At 39.6% G+C, this 25,265-nt stretch overlaps 1 protein-coding gene across 1 annotated transcript in view; it reads right to left on the bottom strand.

Annotated features, from left to right (window-relative positions):
• Positions 1-25,265, bottom strand: part of LOC126235648 (dynein axonemal heavy chain 3) — a 1,245,905-nt gene that overhangs the window by 8,019 nt on the left and 1,212,621 nt on the right. Inside the window, exon 65 of the mRNA XM_049944362.1 lies at positions 11,043-11,067. Coding sequence (XP_049800319.1) covers positions 11,043-11,067 — 25 coding nt within the window. The remainder of the gene's footprint in view (positions 1-11,042; positions 11,068-25,265) is intronic.

The following is a 25,265-nucleotide window of genomic DNA, read 5'->3' as shown; positions in this document are numbered from 1 at the left end:
CTAGGCTATCCAAAACACACCTTTTCTCTGTGATTAATAGAAAGAAAGATATGACTGGCTGAAAAATTGCATTTTCACATGTGGCTTTTTGCACAGACCAAAAGACATTCAGTATCAAGTAGGAGAATGATAAAGAAATTTAATGTGATTCACAAAATCTTGTTACCAGAATTCTCCAGCATGTTCATATTTGTACACTAAGGGAAGATACAAATGGATAAATTAATTAAGGTGTACAGGATTGGAATGCAGTGCATGTTTATAATTAATATACAGTACTCTGGTTTAGAAAAAGAAATGATATCAGTTTATTTTCTACAGGGATTACATGGCAAGGCATGCCAGGGACTGCGGTAAGATAACTCCAGCAGCCCCAGACCCATCTAAAAGGAAAAGGGAAAATTAATAGGAACAGAAGAGAGCAATGTTTTCTGGTCACGGCTCTGACAACCCTCAGTTCCAGAAGCCAGGTAATCCTGCGACACGATTTCATGGGTTAGGTGGCTTTGCTGACGATGGCTTGTTGTATTCTGGTGTGAACCGGCTGACTGTTATCACATCAGCTGAGACGCAACAGATGAAAAAAGTGGCCTCTGTGTAAAATTTAAATAATAAAAATAACTCATGTGCACGACCGGGGAGGCACCTTGTACAAATGCACCTACTCTGACCATCAGTACCTAGTGGTTACAGACAGGAACCTGAGCCAATACACGAGTGGCAGATTGGTGGCCCGAAACTCGACGTTAGTACGGAGCCCGTACAGACCAGTATTATTGCGATAACAAACTGAGAGGCCTGGGAGAAAAGCCAGGGGGGCTTCGTGTCTGGCTGGGCAGAGTCACTTGTGAATTCCACTACCCTGCAATCAGCAGCTGATGCAGAGCAGACAGCCTTAGATCACCTGCCCATGCCATTGCCTCTTTCTTGTGTTTTGTGTCCATCTGACTCTTTTTGTTTAATTCTGCTGATGAAAAGAGTGGCCGTGTCTGCCTGACTCTCTCTTACTCTGCATTTGGCCTGGAAATATTACTGTTCCCTTTGAACATCTTTTACCTTTCACCATCCACTCCTATTGCCATGAGCCTGGTATTCAGTACAGCCTGATCTTTCCTGAAGAATCCACCTGTAAAACATGTCACTGCAATAATTACAGACTTTTATTATTGTATTTATGACTCAAAATACAACGTCAGAGGTACCTCATTCAGCCATGATGCCTTTCCACTGCTGAGCAGCCTAGTTGATTATCTAGTGCACGAATATTGACATTTTAGTACTTGTGTAATGCTCGAAAGGAGGTGCCACATTATTATTTTCCACAGAGAAACGATTTGGGAAGAAAACTATTTCAGTCTTCTCCATGCTTTCTTCCATTTTGGTGCCTGTGTGGCCACTGAACAACGGAACTGATGATTTCAATCAACTTACTAACATTACATACCATAATTTCTTAGAATTTTTCATAAGATTGGCTGGTAAAATATTAGTTTTGAATTCTCTTAACACTTCTCGAATTGTGCTCCTTACATCGATTTTGGCTTTGTTATGATTTTATTTTCAAACTACACTTTTAATTCACTTACATACGTGCTGAGGATTTTTTCAATTTTGCAAAATCTTTCTGACTTGGCTACTGAACCACAGTGGGTCTTTTATATTCCTCTCAGCTATGCTACAAATCTTTTTGATTTTAGAACAACACTGGAAATACCCAGCTGGAATAATACATAAAATTAAGGAAAGGCAACCCCTCACCTATAGTTCAGTGATGTATGGTGCATAGAATCGAGCAACAGAAAACAGCTAACTGTCAAACTCTTGCTCTTTCTCTAATAGAAGTACACATATCCACACACCTGCAGCCACTGTGGGAGTGTACGTTTGGGTGTATGTATGGTTGTGTGTGTGAATTTGTGCTTCTACTAGAGAAAGAGCAAGATCTCAAAAGCTAGTATAAATACTGTTTTCTGTTGTGTGTTTCTGCAGAAATGATTAGCACTTCGGCCTGTGGGTTCAAGGTCAACATTTATTTCATAGCACGACACCACCTACCGGTAAAATGTGCCTGCGGCTCTTGTTGTCTCTATAAAGCAAAGGTAATGGATCAGTGTGACTTGAGCAGACGTGCGGGATGTCTCGCAGATGTATGCTCAACTGTACCATCACAAGGTTGCCATAAGTTTCCTCAAGTGAAATTTCCAGACAAGGTTTAGCATTTTCCCTAACAAATTTTCAGAGCTCAGGGGTAAGTAAAGACATGGCTGTGAGCACTATGGGACTTAACATCTCTGGTCATCAGTCCCCTAGAACTTAGAACTACTTAAACCTAACTAACCTAAGGACAGCACACACATCCATGCCCGAGGCAGGATTCGAACCTGCGACCGTAGCAGTCGCGTGGTTCCAGACTGAAGAAGTAAAGACATAAGTTGACAAAAAATGTAAGAACCTCTGTATTTCTAAACGTGTTATTAACCCTGTAGTTTTGAATGAACAGCAAGTTGTCTCCTTTACAGGATTTATGATCTGAAGGATAAGTATACAGCTGTGAAAATGAAACCCATTTTAAGATGAAGAATTTCTGTTTTTATTAATGAGTTAACTCCAACTTTGAATTAAAAGCAATCCCATAATTGCTGACACTAAATCAGAAAAAACTGGGACAAAAACATTTTATTCACAAACTTTTCTGTTTTTACCATTAGCTTACTCTTTTAGTTGCATTGCAAGGTCCATGAACCATTGACCTTGCCGTTGATGGGGAGGCCTGTGTGCCTCAATGATACAGATAGCCGTACTGTAGGTACAACCACAACGGAGGGGTATCTGTTGAGAGGCCAGACAAACGTGTCGTTCCTGAAGAGGGGCAGCAGCCTTTTCAATCGTTGCAGGGGCAACAGTCTGGATGATTGACTGATCTGGCCTTGTAACACTAACCAAAACGGCCTTGCTGTGCTGGTACTGCAAATGGCTGAAAGCAAGGGGAAACTACAGCCATAATTTTTCCTGAGGGCATGCAGCTTTGCTGTATGATTAAATGATAATGGCATCCTCTTGGGTAAAATATTCCAGAGGTAAAATAGTCCCCCATTCAGATCTCCGGGTGGGGACTACTCAAGAGGATGTCGTTATCAGGAGAAAGAAAACTGGCATTCTACGAATCGGAGCATTGAATGTCAGATCCCTTAATCGGGCAGGTAGGTTAGAAAATTTAAAAAGGGAAATGGATAGGTTAAAGTTAGATATAGTGGGAATTAGTGAAGTTTGGTGGCAGGAGGAACAAGACTTTTGGTCAGGTGAATACATGGTTATAAATAGAAAATCAAATAGGGGTAATGCAGGAGTAGGTTTAATAAGGAATAAAAAAATAGGAGTGTGGGTAAACTACTACAAACAGCATAGTGAACACATTATTGTGGCCAAGATAGACACAAAGCCCACACCTACTACAGTAGTACAAGTTTATATGCCTACTAGCTCTGCAGATGATGAAGAAATTGATGAAATGTATGATGAGATAAAAGAAATTATTCAGGTAGTGAAGGGAGATGAAAATTTAATAGTAATGGGTGACTGGAATTCAACAGTAGGAAAAGGAAGAGAAGAAAACATAGTAGGAGAATATGGATTGGGGCTAAGAAATGAAAGAGGAAGGCACCTCATAGAATTTTGCACAGAGCATAACTTAATCTAACACTTGGTTCAACAATCATGAAAGAAGGTTGTATACATGGAAGAACTCTGGAGATACTAGAAGGTTTCAGATAGATTATTTAATAGTAAGACAGAGATTTAGGAACCAGATTTTAAATTGTATGACATTTCCAGGGGCAGATGTGGACTCTGACCACAATCTATTGGTTATGAACTGTAGATTAAAACTGAAGAAACTGCAAAAAGATGGGAATTTAAGGAGATGGGACCTGGATAAACTGAAAGAACCAGAGGTTGTACAGAGTTTCAGGGAGAGCATAAGGGAACAATTGACAGGAATGGGGGAAAGAAATACAGTTGAAGAAGAATGGGTAGCTTTGAGGGATGAAATAGTGAAGGCAGCAGAGGATCAAGTAGGTAAAAACACAAGGGCTAGTAGAAAGCCTTGGGTAACAGAAGAGATACTGAATTTAATTGATGGAAGCAGAAAATGCAAAAATGCAGTAAATCAAGCAGGCAAAAAGGAATACAAACGTCTCAAAAATGAGATCAACAGGAAGTGCAAAATGGCTAAGCACAGATCGCTAGAGGACAGATGTAAGGATGTAGAGGCACATATCACTAGGGGTAAGATAGATACTGCCTACAGGAAAATTAAAGAGACCTTTGGAGAAAAGAGAACCACTTGTATGAATATCAAGAGCTCAGATGGAAACCCAGTTCTAAGCAAAGAAGGGAAAGCAGAAAGGTGGAAGGAGTATATAGAGGATCTGTACAGGGACGATGTTCTTGAGGACAATATTATGGAAATGGAAGAGGATGTAGTTGAAGATGAAATGGGAGATATGACACTGAGTGAAGACTTTGACAGAGCACTGGAAGACCTAAGTCGAAACAAGGCCCCGGGAGTAGACAACATTCCATTAGAACTACTGACAGCCTTGGGAGAGCCAGTACTGACAGAACTCTACCATCTGGTGAGCAAGATGTATGAGACAGGCAAAATTCCCTCAGACTTCAAGAAGAATATAATAATTCCAATCCCAAAGAAAGCAGGTGTTGACAGATGTGAAAATTACCGAACCATCAGTTTAATAAGCCACAGCTGCAAAATACTAACGCGAATTCTTTACAGACAAATGGAAAAACTAGTAGAAGCCGACCTCGGGGAAGATCAGTTTGGATTCTGTAGAAATATCGGAACACGTGAGGCAATACTGACCTTACGACTTATTTTAGAAGAAAGATTAAGGAAAGGCAAACCTACATTTCTAGCATTTGTAGACTTAGAGAAAGCTTTTGACAATGTTGACTGGAATACTCTGTTCCAAATTCTGAAGGTGGCAGGGGTAAAATACAGGGAGCGAAAGGCTATTTACAATTTTTACAGAAACCAGATGGCAGTTATAAGTGTCGAGGGACATGAAAGGGAAGCAGTGGTTGGGAAGGTAGTGAGACAGGGTTGTAGCCTATCCCCGATGCTATTCAATCTGTATATTGAGCAAGCAGTAAAGGAAACAAAAGAAAAATTTGTAGTAGGCATTAAAATCCATGGAGAAGAAATAAAAACTTTGAGATTCACCGATGAGACATCAAAGGACTTGGAAGAGCAGTTGAATGGAATGGACAGTGTCTTGAAAGGAGGGTATAAGATGAACATCAATAAAAGCAAACCGAGGATAATGGAATGTAGTCAAATTAAGTCGAGTGATGCTGAGGGAATTAGATTAGGGAATGAGTTTTGCTATTTGGGGAGCACAATAACTGACGATGGTCGAAGTAGATAAGATATAAAATGTAGACTGGCAACGGCAAGGAAAGCGTTTCTGAATAAGAGAAATTTGTTAACATCGAGTATTGATTTAAGTGTCAGGAAGTCATTTCTGAAAGTGTTTGTATTGAGTGTAGCCATGTATGGAAGTGAAACATGGACAATAAATAGTTTAGGCAAGAAGAAAATAGAAGCTCACGAAATGTGGTGCTACAGAAGAATGCTGAAGATTAGAGGGGTAGATCACATAACTAATGAGGTGTCTGTGGCACAACTTGACCAGAAGAAGGGACCGGTTGGTAGGACATGTTCTGAGGCATCAAGGGATCACCAATTTAGTACTGGAGGGCAGTGTGGAGGGTAAAACTTGTAGAGGGAGACCAAGAGATGAATACATTAAGCAGATTCAGAAGGATGTAGGCTGCAGTAGGTACTGGGAGATGAAGCAGCTTGCACAGGATAGAGTACCATGGAGAGCTGCATCAAACCAGTCTCAGGACTGAAGAACACAACAACAACATCATTCAATTTGTAAATAATCAGATGGTGAACATCACATTGTAAAACACCCAGGTATAAATGCTACATAAATATCGTTTCTCTTCAAATGCAGAACAAATACTGACACAGAAAATTTTACTTGGCTAAAATTATTTTTCATCTAATAGCAATTACCGTGACATATTATGAAATCATAATTAAAAGAAAAAAAACTTTTATGGCATAGCCCAATATTTAATTACAATTTATCACTCCAAAATCATATTTATTATGTTGAATACTTTGATTTTAAGTTGTGTTTATTAAGACCATGTGATAGCTTCCATCAATGCTTTTTTAAGGTAAACTGTATTTTATGTGGAATCAAATCTTTTAAACATTTGTGATGACATAAAATCATCATACAAATTGTTTGAATCACAGTGCAAGAATACGAACAGAAAACTGTTAATCAAACTAAAATCAATAACAAATTTGAAGTGTGTCAGTACTGCTTTTGTATCTAAAGTGCTGACAATCTTATGATTAAATGAAAACTAAAGAGAAGTTTCCTTTTCATTACGTGTTACAATAAGTGATAATTCAGTAATTTTCAGCAAATTATGTGACACTTCCAGTTCTTTCATTTAAAATTCAAACAAATTTTAAGCAGTGAGAAAACACACTGCATGTATAAAGTGAGCAGTCAAAGGATTCAGGCATTATATTCGGTCTTAAATGATACAGTGTGTACTTTTACACAGCGAAGACCCAATATTTACAAGCAGCCCCTACAATTACCATCTGGGACTGGAGGACTAAACGAATGGAACAGCTATATAAAAGTGCTAAAGTAAGTAATATAACAAGACACACAAATAAAAATAATAACCGTATATTTCTTTGTCCTTTGTATACAAGGGTTATGACACGTTTTATTAGGTGGAGGCATAGGAATTTTAAAATTTGTACTTGCAGTTAAGTTTCAGTAGGTACAAATGTTTATCAAACCAACATCACACACAATGGTATCTGAAAAGTCACTAAGGAAGAAAATAAGAATCTTTAACAACAATTCAATTCATAACTATAGTACACGTCCTTGTAATACACTGCTGGAAATTACAATCCACCTGTGGATTAACAATACTGATTTACTACTATCTTCTTTTTAAGTTTTGTCTCAAACCATGGAAGCCATTTTTGATATGATGAGCTGAAGACAAATATTGCTACAGAGAACACACCAAAAGCTATTCTTCAGAATACATCTTTCTTTCCACAGGGGATTATCAGCTGTCATGAGCTCTTCTGACATATTAGAACTGTTGGTTTAGGACACAAACCTACACTTTTGCATAGAACTCTGACTGAATTCAGAAAGTTCAGGTAGGTGCTGACAGACTGAAGCAGTGATGTGGGTAACAATGCATGCCTGAGAAGGCTATGAAGTAATAGGTTCACCCACAAGATGGTTGTGAGGCTACTTCACAACTGATGGAGATGAAGTAATGCATGTTTTAAGATACATGGCTTGAAACAGTTTTTGGCATCAACTTGTGTCACATTTTGTAAATAATTTCTTTATGAATTTACTTTTCTTTGTGTGCAATCTACATCTGGCAATTCCTAAATCATCATGGATTGTTCTGGGCTGTGTGTTACCACCAAGATTCTGGCACTAAATGTTACAAGGGGGTTCAGAAAAAATGGACACAAACTAGAGTGTATAAAACACGTATTTATATCCTGACAAGCCTGGAAAACTGAACATCAAAGTATACACAGAGGTCTTGTCAGTCACCTTTTTCATTAGGTTTCATACTTTGGTTAACACCTTCATCCTACTATACAGGATGTTTGAATTTTCTGGGCAACATAATGCATCAGACCACACAAACATAGAAGAAATATGTCGCATGATATAACATTAATGTTTAGAAAATAAGAACAGCACTGGGGTACATTTAGTGACTTTCCTCTGCCAAATAGTAATACTCTGTATTTTGTCAAACAAACTATTCAAATCAATCAATGAAAACCAGTCAAAACTCCTTTGTGAGGGAAGTAACCTCTACATCAATCTGACTCATTTTGACCAGTATTTGTGACTTTTTGGCCCCCAGTCCTTTAACTTGTTGGACAATGGCCTTCTTCCATCTAGTTCTCTCAGCTTCTTCATCTTCTTCATGTTGCTTCTGCTTTAAAGCCTCAATGCATCGATCTCCAGCACTGTGACAGTCCAGAATCATTCTCTTATTAACATTAATCTTGAAGACACCACCAGCTGATTTCAGGTCATCATATACTTGATGTATGGCTATCAATGACTTGGTTTCTTAGTTGACTATTACACACCCTTTATTAATGGAAAAAATCTTGCTCTACAAAGGCCTGACCATGGCTCAGAGTGAGAACCTTTTGAAGAAAGGTGTACAAATGCTGACAAGTGGTATCATCATCCAGTAAGTCTCTCCAAAAGTGACTGATTTTTCTCCCAGTCCTCCTGCAGTTTGCACAGAGATCAAACATATTCCCTTATCAAGAAGTTGGAAGTATTCTTTCTCACATTATCACAGTGCTTAGCATGTATCCACTTATCTGAGGAGAATTTCTGGATGATATTCAAGATTATAGCCTTGCTAGTTCTTGGGCGGCTATTTATCACAGATGGATCACAAAGCTTATGCTTGTAGAAATGCTGTACTTCAAAGGTAACTTTAGAAGGAGACTTGAGCACATATTGACCAGAAAGTCTCTGCACTCAGTCCTGAAATTTAAAATATATTTGGTACTACTTTTACTTTTCTGAGCTCAGACTGTACAGAATGAACTCAGTTTATGTTTGTTGCAGGAATAGGACTAACTTTATTATCAAGTTTCATATCACACACTGATTTCACAGCAGATAATACTTCAGCCTTTACAACTACGGGCATCACATCAGCTAGTAGACATGACAAAAGATTGTGTAGGAAAGGTGCCATGGGGGCCGCACATTAGAATTCCTCCAAAAGGTCATGACCTGCCCCGAAACAAAGCTAAAATAGGATATTTTAGCCAGCAGCAGAGGATCTTTGGGGTACTTCAATATTGTTCATCAGCTGTATCTATTTTAATCTTGTGTACCTTTACTTTGTCTGCATAAGGCTTTAGAAAGGGAATAACTTTTACACCCTGGCCTGCTGCATCCTCACTTTCCGGGCAGTGCAAGGAGCAAAAGTTTTTAGGGAAGGGCAGATTTTCAGATTTATTAAATCTTTTTAGTCAGGTCTTCTCATAGGTACATTCTTCAACACATTACAAATCGATCTCATGAAAGGTACAATGCCCCAGTAATTCTTGAAGCTTGCATTCTTTGTTTTGAATTATAAAAATTAATTGTCTGTATTTTCTGTTTGCATGAATCACTACAGGGAGCAAGTATTACAAAAAGGCAAAAATTGAGGAGAAAAATTTCGAAAGGAACAAAAATCGGATGCAAGTCATGTAAAATTTTCCATAGTAAGCTGTTTTATTCGGCGCAGTAAAGGTAGGACAACTACGCAAGTTGCTTGCATGGTTATGCTTGGTAGCACCTCTTTTGATGTAGATGTAAACCTTTTCCTCATTATTTCCTTCCTTGAATTTTGTGGAAAAAAAAATTTACAAGAAATTTTCTGTGTGATATGTATTGTCAGTAAAACGAAGAATTGTGGCCCCAGAAAAATTCAGCATCGGCTTTTAACAACTCTTGGAGTCGCCTGGCTTTGATACAAAAGTCTTTGATAAAAAAACAGTAATAATAACATAATCTGAGGAAACTTCCCACATCTCTAATACTGTTAGGAATAGGAAATTCCATTATAGATCTCAACTTTTCTGGGTATGGCCACACGCCTTCGTGTGACACCAGGCGTCCAAGTATTTTGGTGTCTTTTGCTCCAAAGAGACACTTTCTTGGATAAAGTTTCAGTCTGCCTTGTTGGAGACACTTAAGAATGGCCCTCAGTCTTTTTATGTGTTCATCGAATGTCTCTGAGAACACTAAAATGTCATCTAAATAACAAAGACACATCGTCCAATTCAGGTGACTTAGAAGATTATCCATCATCCATTCAAAGATTGCTGTGCATTACACAAACCAAATGGCATTACCTTAAACTCATACAGGCCCTCAGGGGTGATGAATGCAGTTTTCTCACGATCAGCCTCATCTCCTTCGATTTTCCAGCATCCCGAGTATGTGTCCATGGTCGAGAAAAACTTAGCCCCCTTCAGACAATCTAATGTATCGTCAATTCGTGGAAGGGGGTAAACGTCCTTTTTAGCTATTGCTGACACACGGTATGCTTTCTGGCTTATTGGTTGATGGTCTCCAGTGCTAATCCGGTGCTTCACCGTTGATTTGTCTAATTTGCTGTTCACCTGTGGATTCTGAGAACTCTTGAAGAATGGCAAGTAGCTTCTTCTGTTGTTCCTTAGTGACATCTGGTGACAGTCAAGCTAGAAGATCTTGTGTCATAGTGGTAGGACCAATTTTGCCCACAAAATTGGTATGGGAGGTTTCTATGACACTCACCTGTTCAGCAATTAATGGCTCAGAGTTTGCTACACACATACATCTTGGAAGGATCGGTGGTTCTCGGTGACAGTTAACTATCCAAAATTCATCAAATCCATTCTTAAATGAGATGACAGAGGCTGGTATGACCAAGTTAGTCTTCAGTGGTATGCTTCTCTTACATTCCACTACAAGACCCATTGGTTAATGCATGGCATGACATATGACAGTTACCTTTCTAGTGCTGACTGCAGGAATATCACTTCATCCAGCACACATAGTCTCCACACACTCGGATGCGCATCTTCCTATCCACAGTATCTCATCTCATCTCATCTAGCACAATCTTTGAGCGACCACAATCTATAATTGCTTAAGAAGCTTTCAAAAAGTCCCATCTGAGAATGAGGTCATGACTACACTCTTGTAAGATGATGAATTCCAATGGCTGTGTATGGCCACTTATAGCCACATGAATGACACGTCTTCCTGTAGGGTTTACATATATCCCATTCTTCCTTGTTATAAACCACCTTCAGCAAAGATGTTTTGTTGTCAATGAATAAGGTTTTCTGCAACTGGCGACAGTACTTCTACGAAATGACTGAATTTGATGCTCCAGAGTCCACAAGAGCTTGGGCTGGTCGGCCATCCATGAGGATATCGACGTAATTTCCTATCATTTTTGTAGTGATGGATGGCGGAGGATTTCTCTCTTCGGCAGCCTAACCTCCAAAGAAGGTCGCACCTTCTAGTTTTCCAGGTTGCGGTGGCTAGGTGAGCGGCTGGAGTTTCTAAACGGTGATGGAGACCTGGATTGGTGTGTTGGGGAGCGTACTCTCCAGCGGCTAGCATGCGGTGATGGTGACCTATGTTGCCCTGCACCCACATCTTCTTGTTCATCTTCATCGCCTAAGATCAGTCTGCTGTCTTCTGGCGTGGGCGTCATTAAACATCCGCCGCCTTTCTTGAGAATAGCGCACCACATGTCCCGGTCGTCCGCAGTGGAAACATACTGGTTGGTTATCGTGGGTCCTCCAGACATCAGTCTTCCTTCGTGCCCAAACAGGTTCTTCATGCAGCATTGTAGGAACTTAACTTTGACTTGGTCTCGACCTTTTTATTGTTTTAAAGGCAAATGAAGGACGAGAGATTGGGTTTAATGTCTGTTCCATTTCCTCCCTTATGACCTCTTGAAGCATCTCGGTTTTTTGCTCGCCGTACAATCCAAGCGCCTTCTGAACTTCCTCTCTCACTATCTGACAAAGAAGACTTGTGAAATTAGTTTCTTCCTCCATCACAGACATCGATACGAAACTATTTTATGAAGTCGTCTGCTGTCGAAACCTCCTTCAGGAGTAGGGCTTGATACATATCCTCAGCATCGTTCATGAGATGTGCAACCTTATCTCCCTCCTTCATTCTAGGATCCCCTAGTTTACACAGCTCCAAGATATCTTGAATGTAGGGTGCTGTAGTTTCTCCTTGTGAATTTCTCGTTGTTCTCATAAAATTGCTTGGCAGTTCCCTCCTAGTAGAAAAATATGTTAGCCAAACATACGGTGTCATCCCATTTGTTAAATTTGGCTACACGCTCATATACCTTCAGCCACTTGTTTGTATCTTGGCCATCATCACCAGAGAGCCTGGAAGGATGTCTCATGTGGTGTTCCTCTTCTTCTTCTTCTGTCTCTGATAGATTGCGATGTGTTATATATGGCTCGAATTCGTGTTTCTTGCCACGTAAACGGTGGCTCTGTCGTGGCCTGATGTGAGCCACTGTGCTGTCGATAATGTGCGCTATCACAGGTTCCAATACCCACCAGAATGATGTCACACAGAAGAAGATGTAATTAGATGAATGACAAAACTAACTTCACTTAACAAAGGTTTATTCAGCACTTGCACTTGCTCAGAGTGAACTGCCTCCGGCCAGAACACATATAATGTATATATACAGTTACAGAACATTCCAGTACAATGATTCTTGACATTTGTGGATATTTCTAGAATGTACTCAAACCAAATAAAGAAATTAAAATTTTACAGTTCAGGTGAGTTTTGAACTCACAAGCCTCCATGCAACAGTCTAGTATCATAACCACCACACCACGGTGACTGTGCTACTCAGTTTCTTCTGCGACAATAGTGGCGTCATCAGCAAAAAGAGTAAATTTGCTCTCAGGGTTTGTACAAAGTGGGAGATCATTGACAAAGATAAGAAACAGTAAAGGGCCCAAAATAGATCCTTGTGGCACTTCACACTTTAACGTGCCCTAGTCCGATGATAACAGGACAGCCATCAAAACCATTTAGTACCACCTTCAGCTTCATATTGTGTAGATATGATTCAAGCGATCTACCAGTACTAACATTCAAACCATAAAAATTGGCCTTCTTTAAGAGAATGTTGTGGTCAACACAGTCAAAGGTGTTTGACAAGTCACATAAAATTCCAGTAGGTGACATTTTGTTATTTAGAGACTCAAGAATTGCTTTTGTGAGAGAGAAAACAGCCAGCTCTGTTGATCTATTCTTTTGGAAGCCAAATTGAGTTTTGTTGAGGAGGCTGTGTATGGTGAGGTGCTCTACAATTCTTTTGCACATTACTTTCACTAACATTTTTGAAAAGCAACTTAACAGAGATATTGGACAGTAGTTTGATAAATTAGTTTTTGGCCTCATTTAATGAGCCCTTACAACCAACATGATCTGCTGCCGGGAAAACATTATTTCTTCCAATAGATGCTGCTCTATAATTTAATATGCAATGTATTATAAACTAGATTATCACTAGATAAGATGGCGGTGCTGCGTATAGACATACTAATCAACAGATCTGCGGAAAATTACGAGTTTTTAAATCCTGTGAGTGTAAAATGTAGTAAGAAGGTGAGAAATGGTGTTAAATTATGTCCATTGTCGCAAAAATGGATCCATTGACAATGTTTAAACACTTTAGAAGAAAGAAAGATGACTTGCGACTGTGGAAATGTGCACTGTAGTTATCGTGATATATTATGTTTACAAAAAGAATGTCAAGAAGACTGCGTGACTGCTTCATTAAAATATGATCTTATGTTAGCCAAACTGTATGTACAGAAGCTTGAAAAAGTGATAGAAGTCAATTCACAGTGTAGTGAAACGGTTGGTTGTAAATGGGCAAAATGATAACTTCATATGGCCCAAAAAGTTCAATCGCATTAACCGTAATGAGAACAACTTCAGGTTCCCAGTATCAAATAATTTTGAACTTCTAATGTATGATGAGCCTAAAAGACGTGAAAATAGCAAAAGGAATGAAGTACTTTCACCAAATGCAGAGATTAAAAACCAGTCAAGTACGAAATCTTGTAATAACATGTAAGGAAATACCAGTGCTATAATTAGCAGGGAACATACATATCATGAGAATATGCCAACCTCAAGTAAGAAGAACAAAGAAGACATTTGCATGCTCTCAGACTTGGAAAGGTCTTAGCTGGTATCATGTAACATGCAAACTCTATTTAAGGTTAGTGGAATAATGAAACCAGGCACTCCTTTGAGTGAAATTCTAAAAAACTGTGAACATTTTTTAGAGCCTGGAAGAAACTGTTTAATAATCGGGGTGCTAATGATGTTTATAGGAATGAGGGTAAAGTCACCACAATAGCGCTAAGAAGCACACTACAGAAAATTACAAACGTGAACTTCTATGTTGGAAGTATACCACAAAGACATGATCTGATGGAAAAATCTTTTGTCAACAAAGAAATCACTGTTACTAATAGAAAATTTGAAAAAATATACCGAAGCTTCCTGAATGCCACATATGTGAATGTACCAGCTTCAGAAAGAAGTCATTTTACCAGGCATGGGCTACGCAGAAATAAACTTGGAAAAGCATTCATTAGTTGAGAAATACTTAATGCAATGTTAGCAGTTGAAGACAAGAATTGCCCTACCATACCACTACCACCAACCATCACAGCAACTGAAATTCTCCAACTTAAAAATGAAACTGATTTACTGGCAACAGATCCAGCAGTAGAATCTTCAATTGCCACAAAAGTAGCTGAAGCAAATGAAGCTTACACAACAACTCCAACAGTATCAGAAGCAGCTACAGACTACACAGCGCCATCATTAGCAAGAAATGTGCGTACGGACAGCGAGTCATCAGATACAACAGGAATTCTAGCATCAAAAGTTGCAGCACAGACTGCAGATGTAGTCTCATGGGCCCTACACTGATGGCTAGCATCATCTATAGGGAAATTCCAATTTCATACTTCTACACCTGGTTTACATTCCTCACTTGGTATGTTTCTAATTTGGGTATAGATTTAGTGGGCAGAATGTAAGGTTATGGTAGTAAGGTTACTGCATCTTTGGATCTCTTTATGTCTGTCAGGAGGGCCTAATCCAAGATGTGGACGAAACCTGGTATGTGGCTATTGAGCATGCAGGGTGCAGTCATCTGCAAGTTGTGGCTCACATTGGCAAAAATGATGCCTGTTGCTTGGATTATGAGGCCATCTTCAGTTCATACGAGTGGCTAGTGGAAGTGGTGAAGGTTGGTGGCCTTGTGCACAGGATGCAAGCAGAGCTCACAATTTTCTGCACAGTTCCCAAAGTTGAATGGGGTGCTTCTATTTTGAGTCGATTGAAGGGTCTCAACCAAAGGCTCCACCAACTCTGTGACAGTCTTGGCTGCAGGTTTCTGGTTCTGTATATTTGTGTGGAGAATAGTACGACCCCCTTGATAGGTCAGGGGTGCACTACTCAAAGGAAGCAGCTACTCGAGTACCTATCCAGTGAACATTGGGGGGTTTTAGGATAGGTGGTAGTCTGAGGTACACTAATGAATGCTCACGGATCAATGCATGTAGTGAAATCAGAATGTGTTCTGAGTAAAGACACTTCCACTGTCAAAAGTTTATCACTAAAGTGTCAAAGTATTCATAACAAGCTTCCCAACTTTATCATGTCCCAGAAATTTGTCACATTCAGATTATTCGCATGTCCAAGAGCTGGCTGAAAGCCAAAGAAGAAAGCTCTGAAATATTTAGCGAGACAAAAAATGTATATCAGAAAAACAGATTAGACACTAATGGAGGGGTCTGTGTTCTTACATTGACAAAAATATTGTCTCTAGTGAGATCAACTTTGTAGGTGATTGTGAAGCTAGAGGCGTGAATATAACAGGTCTAGGTGAAATCAAGCTAATTGCTGGATGTTTTTATGGCCACCCGATTCCACTGTGACAGCTTTACAGACATGCAAAGAAAGTCTGTGCTCAGAAGTGCAGAACTACCCAGACTGACAAATATTAGTTGAAGGCAAATTTGATCTACCACGTTCAGACTGGGATGTCTATGGGTTCGTTGCAGGGGTATGGACAGATAGTCCTGTGAAGTATTTTTGAACAAATCTTCTGAAAACTGAAACTTCCTGGCAGATTAAAACTGTGTGCCCGACCGAGACTCGAACTCGGGACCTTTGCCTTTCGCGGGCAAGTGCTCTACAAGTGCTCTACTAGTAGAGCACTTGCCCGTGAAAGGCAAAGGTCCCGAGTTCGAGTCTCGGTCGGGCACACAGTTTTAATCTGCCAGGAAGTTTCATATCAGCACACACTCCACTGCAGAGTGAAAATCTCATTCTGGAAACATCCCCCAGGCTGTGGCTAAGCCATATCTCCGCAGTATCCTTTCTTTCAGGAGTGCTAGTTCTGCAAGGTTCGCAGGAGAGCTTCTGTAAAGTTTGGAAGGTAGGAGACAAGATACTGGTAGAAGAGAAGCTGTGAGTACCTGACGTGAGTCGTGCTTCGGTAGCTCAGATGGTAGAGCACCTGCCCGCGAAAGGCAAAGGTCCCGAGTTCGAGTCTCGGTCGGGCACATAGTTTTAATCTGCCAGGAAGTTTCATATCAGCGCACACTCCGCTGCAGAGTGAAAAATCTCATTCTAGAAACTTCTGAAAACTGTCTTGAACAGATAGTTAGACAACCCACACCAAATACAAATATATTGCAACTTGTAACAACAAACAGGCCTGACCTTATAAGTAGTGTAAGCACAGAAACGGGGACTAGTGACGATGATAGCATCACAGTGATGATGGTTATTAAAGTTAATAAATCAATCAAAAATCTGGGAGAGTATTGTTGCTGGGAAGAGCAGATAAGTAGTAGTTAGCATCCCACTTAGACAATGAAAGGACATCATTTACTTCCAGTATGATGTACATAGAGGAATTACGGGCAAAGTTTGAACAGGCTGTAAATCGTGCCCTGGAGTAGTATGTGCCAAGTAAGTGGATTAAGGATGGTAAAGGTTCAACAGGGTTTAATAACAAAATCTGGAAAATGCTAAGGAAGGGAAAGTGCAAATTACGATAGGCAAAAGTTAGTAGATATTCATGCATCTGTATAAAGGTTGATGTATGGAGCCTACAACAACTACCACCAGATACCTTAGCGAAAGAGCTTGCTAAGAACCCAAGAAAATTGTGATCGTACATAAAACTGCTAAGTGGGCCAAAGGGTTCTATGCAGTCACTAGCTGACCAGTTTGGTATGGCAATACAGAATATCAAAATGAAAGATGAATTTTTAAATTTCATGTTTAAGAAATTGTTCACACAGGAGGAGCATACAAACTAACCATCATTTGATCATTGTACAGACTCCTGTATGGAGGACACAGTTAACAGGCATCTCTAGCATAGAGAATCAAGTGAAAGAATTGAAAACAAATAAGTCATCAGGTCCAGATGGAATCCCAATTTAGTTTCACAACAAGTACACTGTGACATTGGCCCCTTACTTAGCTTGCATTTATCATTAATCTGTTCTCCAGCACAAACTCCCAAGTGAATCAAAAAGTGAATGGAAAAAGTGCCAGATGTCTCCTGTATATAAGAAAGGCTAAAGAACAAAACAGCACAATTACTGACAAATATCCTTAACATCAGTATGCCACAGAATTGTAGAACATATTCTCAGTTAGAATAGAATAAATTTCCTTTCGGCAGAAAAGCTTTGGTCCTCAAATTAGCCATGATTTATCAAGTATCACTATTGTGAAATTCAGCTTGCCCTTTTCTCAGCCGGCTGGAGTGGCTGAGCGGTTCTATGCGCTTCAGTCTGGAACCGCGCGACCGCTACGGTCGCAGGTTCGAATCCTGCCTCGGGCATGGATGTGTGTGATGTCCTAAGGTTAGTTACGTTTAAGTAGTTCTGAGTTCTAGGGGAATGATGACCTCAGATGTTAAGTCCCATAGTGCTCAGAACCGAGCCTTTTCTCACAGTATCCTGTGAACCATGGAAGAAGTGCAATAGGCAGATTCCATATTCTTAGATTTCGAAAAGCATATGACATGGGGCTCCACTGTAGACTGTTAATGAAGGTACGAGCATATGGAAGATGTTCCCAGATATGGGGGTGGCTTGAAGAACCCAGTATGTTGTCCTTGATGACAAATGTTCATTAGAGATGAGGGTATCATTATGACTTATGAGTGCTCCAGTGAAGAGTGACAGTACCACTATTATTCTCTCTAAATATAAATAAACTGAGAACAGGATGAGCAGCAATCTATGACTGTTTCCTGATGATGCTGTGGTTCTCAGGAAGATGTTGTCATTGAGTGACTGTAGGTGGATAGAAGATGACTTAGCCATAATTACTAATTGGTAGGAAGACTGGTAGCTGGCTCAAAATGTTGAAACATGTAAGTTAATGCAGATGAGTAGAAAAAACATTCTGTAATATTTGATTACAGTATCAGTAGTATGCCACTTGACACAATTATGTTGATTAAATATGCAAGAATGACATTAGAAACCAATATGAAATGGAATGAGCCTGTAAGGATTGTAGTAGGAGAGGTGAATGGTCAATTTAAGTCCTAACTTTCGGTCATCTGTAAAAGAAACCATAAATGTAACACTAATGTAACTGCTTGAGTGTTTGGGATCCCCACCAGGTTGGATTAAAGGAAGACATCAAAGCAATTCAGAGGCATGTTCGATCAACACACAAGTGTTGTGGAGATGCTTTGGGAACTCGAACAGGAATCCCTCAAGGGCAGAGGACATTCTCTTTGAGGTATACTATTGAGAAAACTTAGAAAACAGGCATTTGAAGCTGACTGCTGAATGATTCTACTGCTACTTAACTAAATAAACACTGTTTTTGGCCTTGTTTCACAATTTCATTGTTAATGTTATTCCATAACCTAGGTTTTGGGTTATAAGCTGAAAATGGGCTTATAACCTGAAACCTAGGTTGTGCAATAAAATTAACAATAAAATTGTGAAACAAGACGAAAAACAACGTTTGTTTAGTTAATAAGAGATGTTAGTGTTCGTTTTTGTATCATTCTATTTGCAAGTGGAACAAGAAAGGAAATAGATAGTAGTAGTATAATGTACCCTCCACCACACACCATACAGTGACTTGTGCAGTATGTATGTAGATGTAGATGTAGACATAGATTACTCTGAGTGGGGTTGAATGGAGCATGGTGATTGGAGTAATGGGTTATTGTTTGACGTGAGAGAAGAACCCAGAATTCTAAGTAAAAGAGGAGCAGAGAAGTGGATGTGTTTATTTTCATTTGTCCTCATAAATAAGTGTTTCGGTGAAATACAAGGTTTTGATTTAACTGTTGTCTTCTAAAAGTTTTAGGGTTTCAATCTTAAAGTGGTAATGAGTGATGTTGCACATGATGATTCAGCTCTTGCTCACCCACACCCATACCTTACATTAAATTATGAGCACAGTACAGTATCTTCACAAAGACATTCTACTTTCTTGTTGTGAAAAAGATACCAGTAAAATAACTGTCCACTTTTAAAAAATGGAAAGTGATGTAAAGAGAAAGGTCAGTCGTTCACTGCACAGGATAAAATATAAGTTATTTGAAGAAAATATTGTTGAAATGGATGTTTAGTTTACAAAAATGAATGTAGGCATGCATGAAATTTGAGATGAGGGAACATGAAACACATGTGAAATGACTGATTCAACTTTCTACCATGATGTGATCAAGAGAGCGTGTTATACGTAACTGCCACATAAACAAATAGCAGCTGTTTTGACACCAAATACAAATGAAACATTTTTCTACTGTTAAAAATTAATCTTCGTGGGATTTTTTTTTCTTCTATATCAAATACATGACTGATCCTCACATTAACGGAAATTAAGAAACCAAAAGAAATTGTATTGTATGTGAGGCAATTTATTTCAGAGACAAACTATCTCATACCAGGAAAATCCATTATGTTCACAGTCTTTGAAAACTTGACATGTGGTATTAATTCTTTAATAGCATTAAAATGAGAAGGAAATTTAAAACAATCAGCAGGATTGTGACAAACAGAAGACAGTGCTGAAGGAAAAAAATCACACAAAATAAAAAGTACTGAGGCACAATTTTACTTCCAGACACTGGGAGAGAGAAGACAGGAGCACTTTATGAAAGGAAAAGGAACAACATTGCAGTTATGCATCAGAGGAGAGCCAAACGGGCCATTTATAATAAATGCAAAGGGACACATGACATCCTTGAGAGTTGTATTTTGTTGTACAAGCCCAAGCTTCCAGGTGACCAAACAGACAAGATGTTGCAGGCATTGTACCACCTAGTGATAAAGTTTAGAAATGGCTCACATGACAGTGCAGTTTCTCAGGAGAGAGTGAGACTTCTACATTGCAGTTGGTGGAGAACAGTTAGTTTAGAGTGATGTCATTGTTGCCATTGACATGGAAGCCCACCAAACAACTGTGCAAAACATGTTGAGTAATTTTTAAATTGTCAGTGTGGGGTAAAAGATTGTGTTTGTGGTAATTACTAAGGTGTGACAATATAAAGAATGGTGAAGAAAGTTTTCGAGAATGGCACAGGCTGTGAAGTAGTCACAGGTGCCCCTAGCTTTGATGGGATAGGAGATGTCTACGACTGCACTGGAGGTGGTATTGGGAGGATGTATGGGGCAGGTCTTGCACTGGGGTCTATTGCAGGTATTTGATCAATGAGGCAAGAGGTTGGGAGCAGGGACAGAAAAAGATATTGTGAAGTTTGGGCAGATGGTAGAACACCAGTGGCAGAGGGGTAGGGAGGATATTTCTCATCTCGGTGCACGGTGAGAGGTTTTCGAAACCATGGAGGTAAATGTTATTCAGTTGCTCCAGTCCTTGGTGGTACTAACTCATGAGAGGAGTTCTCTTCTGTGGTTAGTCCGTGTATGTGAGGGATGGTAGGTGACTACTGAGATATGATGCAAGAGATCTGTTTCTGGACAAGGTGGGGAGGGGGAGGGGGGGGGCGTAATTGTGGTATGTGAAGGCATCAGTGAGATCTTTGGCATATGTGGAGAGGGACTGTTCATCACAATGGATGGAACAAGCACGGGTGGCTAGCATACATGCACAGGACTCCTTGGTATGGAATGGGTGGCAGCTGTCTATATGGAGATATTGCTGGTGGTTGGTGGGTTGGTAGGTGATAGTGATTGGTCAGTTGGACAGAGTTACTGGTGTAGCTGTTCTTGAGGTGGTGGTGGTTTGTTGGGATGAAGAAACCAGGTGAAGTGAATGGAGGGGAAGGAGGTGAGGTTCTGTAGGAATGTGGATAGGGTATCCTCACCCTCAGTCCAGATCATGAAGATGTCATCAATTTATCTGAATCCGGAGAGGGGTTTGGGATTCTGGGTGGTTCGAGTTTCAAAAATATTTCCGTATTTTCATTTTGTTTTCATAAAAATTTTGACCTAAACTATTCAGTATGTGATTATTATTTTCTGCTTTAACTTGGTGTATAAATTTTAGAAAGTAAAGTTATTTCTTTACTTTATAAATGACCCTTACTGACAGACCAGTTGGTGGTTAGAAACTTATACTATTGACAAATATACAAAAGTGGGTGGTAAGTAAAAAATGTTGACTACTTCTGCTCTAGATAGCAATGAACAGGTTAGCAGAGAATGGTACCATGCATATACCCATTGCTATACAAAGAATCTGTTTGTAGGTAAATGGCTTCAAGTCTGCAAAGGAGAAGTAATTGCAGGTGAGGCTGTAGTTACTTATCATGACCAGGAAGAAGGTTGTAGGTTTGGAGTCAGTTGGGTTTTGGGAAAAGTAGTGATCAATATAGGCAACACAATGGGCATTTGAGGTGTTACTCCAGAGGGGAGGTAGCACCATTAGTGATGAGCAGAGTGCAGGGTGGTAAAAGAACAGGACCTGTGGAAAGTCAGGAGACAAATTGGTTGAAGTCTTTTATATAGGAGGGTAGGTTATGTATCTGCAGAAGTGAGCGATACCTCTCCAAATATACTGAGGATCTCCCTAAGGACTTCAGAGACCAAACATTACCCTCCAAACTTGGTCCAGAAACAGATTTCCTGTGCCTTTTCTCATCATTCATCTGACATCACTCAGATATACATGGTTGGGCAACAAAGAAGCACATCTCTCATGTCTCAGTACCAACCAGGACTGGACAAGAGAATCACATTCTCTGCCACGATTTGACTATCTTTCATCCTGTCCTGAACTGAGAAATGTCCACTGCACCTCTTCCACAGTAGTATTTCATGCCTACCTAACCTGTGCAATGTTCATGCTCATCTCTACTCCACCCTGCTCCCAAACCCTTGTCTCATGGGTTGTATCCCTGCAATAGACAAGACACGTCCCTCCCACTACCATCTACTCCAGTCATATTAGTGGCTTCACCTACCCCATCAAAGCCAGGGCCACCTTTGTAAGCAGACATGTGATTTACAAACTCAGCTGCAGGCACTGTGCTGTATTCTACACAGATATGACTACAGATATGACTACTAACAAGCTGCCTGTCCACATGAATGGCCACCACCAAACTGTGGCCAAGGGGCAACTGCACCATCCAGTTGTTGAACACACTGCTCAAAATGATGTGCTTCACTTCAGCGACTCCCTCATAGCCTATGCCATTTGGATTCTTCCCACCAACATCAGCTATTCTGAATTGCGCTTGTGGAAATTCTTCCTGCAGCATATCCTTTGTTCCAGTAATCTCTCTGGCCTAAAACTCAGCCAGTTCTGTCCTCCACCTGCCTATGCCCTATTTTGTGTTCTACTATGGTACACACACGCTTTCTGATATGAAGAGCTCCAAGTTGTATAGGTTAATTACTGTGTTTTTCCACTGCAATGAAATTCTTATTAAGACCAAATGCATTTTCCTTTAATGTAAACCATCTTCAGTGGTCACCGTAACAATATGATTTTTTTCTCTTACAATTTTGTTTCCTGGGATCATGAACAATTTGCATGCTTTACTTTCTTGTTGTTACTTACAGTTTTTTGTTGTTAACTTCATTCTTCCTGTTCTTCCACGTGTGTGTGTTTGATTTCAGCATACAGCACTTTCAGTGCATTAAATATATTCATGTTTCTGTGCTGTGAAGAAGCAAATATATTCATGCCACTGTGCTGTGAAGAAGCACTGTCATCTTGTTACTTTGTGTGTTTTGTTTTGCTATTGTGGGGTGTGTTCATCTTTTGTTTATTTTGGTAGCAGGGTTTACAACTCATTCAAAAGAAAATGCAGACATTTCATTGCCTCTGCTGGAAAATAATCTGTGCCTAGAAAAAATTATCTTAGGTGCTGTGCCAAAAAGTGAATCTTACTTTAAAGGTTGTACTTTCATTAGAATTAAAACTTGACATTATACTACATTAGTCATATTTTATGGACCTTGAAATGTAGGGAAAAAAACAAGGAGTTAACTTTCATATAAGAGTAAGAGCATTAAGAATGACAGGTTGTAGTCATCAGGAAAGACAAAAGTGGGATTCTGTGGGTCACAATATGGGTTGTTTGATCTCTTAATTGCATGTCTCCGTTACGTAGTTTGAAATAAAAAATGCATAGATTGAAGTTAGATATACAGGGTGTATACGCGGACAAGGAAAAAAATTCCCGTATTTCCCGGTTGAAAACACACTTTCTCCCGGGTGAAAATACACTATTTCCTTGTTAAGTGACAGTATACTTTTCCTTGGAACTGTAAAACTTATCAGTCCTTTGAATGGTTGTGGTTTTATACACCGGCGTAAAATTTTTCAGCCCTCTAGAAAATGAAACTCAAAAAAAGACCACGTATGCTGCAAATTTTTGTATTACGAAAGTATAAATTTGGATTCCACCAAACACCGCATGTTACTTTCCGAAGCATTGAAATCGAGATTGCTGTGTGCTTTTGTAAGCCAGTCATAGCCCATGTAACATGATCTCGCCAGCCAATACAGTGGATATTCAGAGCTTAGGACACATGATGTAGTCAGCCAATAGCATTATCACTGTTAAGTAGTGCGTACACACAAATAGAAAAAGTTAATGATGTAAATTAATAAACATAGTGTTGCTACAAGAAAAGCAGAAGTTTCACGTATAATATTGGTTTCGACGATTAATAAGTTGCAAGAGAAGCTAAACTTTCACGTATAATGTTGATCTTTTTTGTGCATGTTACACTTTAAGATGCATCACACAAATGTGTCAGTAAAATTTTTAATACCAACATAAATGTCTGATCTTCTGGACTCAAAATTTTTACTAAATGGCTGTCCTCAAACAGTCGGTTTTTAAATGCAAGCCACGCGGGATTAGTCGAGCAGTCTAAGGCGCTGCAGTCATGGACTGTGCAGCTGGTCCCGGCGGAGGTTCGAGTCCTCCCTCAGGCATGGGTGTGTGTGTTTGTCCTTAGGATAATTTAGGTTAAGTAGTGTGTAAGCTTAGGGACTGATGACCATAGCAGTTAAGTCCCATAAGATTACACACACATTTGAACATTTTTTAAATGAGAGTCAAACGCTCAGGGATTTAAGAATAAGAAATACATCGCACATTCTCGGACTTATTTCATCTTGCGTGAAAGGAAATTTACTTTGAAAGTAATGCTTTACAATCAATCATTCGCAATATTTTCCCATGACCTTTTAGAAAGAGGTTCGTTTCAGCAGTTAACAGAGAGCGCCAGATAAAAGGCTTCACCGCGCTTGCGCAGCTACGATGACGCAGGAAGCCTGTATGTTCGTACGTGTAAAACATTAAAATTTCTTACATTATGTCATAAAAGAAACAAGACATCAGAGGAATTTTGTGAACCATACTAAAATGCATAATTTGACTTAAACTGCCCATTCGTAAGTCCAGATTCAGTTGTAAATTTTCTTGGACTACCAGTACTGCATTATCTGATTTTTGGTTCTTTATTATGGCATAAAGCCATACGTGCTATAAGATGAAAACATGCTCTTTTGAAATGCAGCGAACAGTTGAAATTAGCCAACAGTGTGGAATTAAACACTTCGTTTCAAATAAATTGACTGCCTCAGTGGAAAAGATTAATAAAGCAATGTTTCTTTAGCAAACCAACAAAAATATCTTCATTGTTTCACAAGGTGATTAATGCTTTACCGAAATTGCAGACCGGGGCAGACACCCCGTTTGCTCTCAGTGAATATGACAGCTTGCGCATGCCAGTAAAATTTTTCCAGGTAGCATCTTGCTGCTTGCTTATCCAGATATAAAACTACACTTTTGTAGCCAGAAGTGGGAGAAGGTACATGCGTGACTCAACTGTGCATGTGCATCGGCCCGCTCGTAGCTGCTAAAACGAATCTAAATGTAAACAGTTGTGATGTCACACTCATCGGAGGCAATTTGTTGTTACAAAGCACTGCATAGTCTTCCTAAAGCCTTTTACACATTTTGCTACTGACAAACACTTCTATGAGCACTGTATTTTGTTGTGTACTAGACGCATTTCC

Source organism: Schistocerca nitens, chromosome 2, assembly GCF_023898315.1.
Source record: "Schistocerca nitens isolate TAMUIC-IGC-003100 chromosome 2, iqSchNite1.1, whole genome shotgun sequence".
Taxonomy (NCBI): domain Eukaryota; kingdom Metazoa; phylum Arthropoda; class Insecta; order Orthoptera; family Acrididae; genus Schistocerca; species Schistocerca nitens.
Note: the sequence above shows the minus strand (reverse complement) of the source record. Positions and strands in the feature narration are given on the sequence as shown.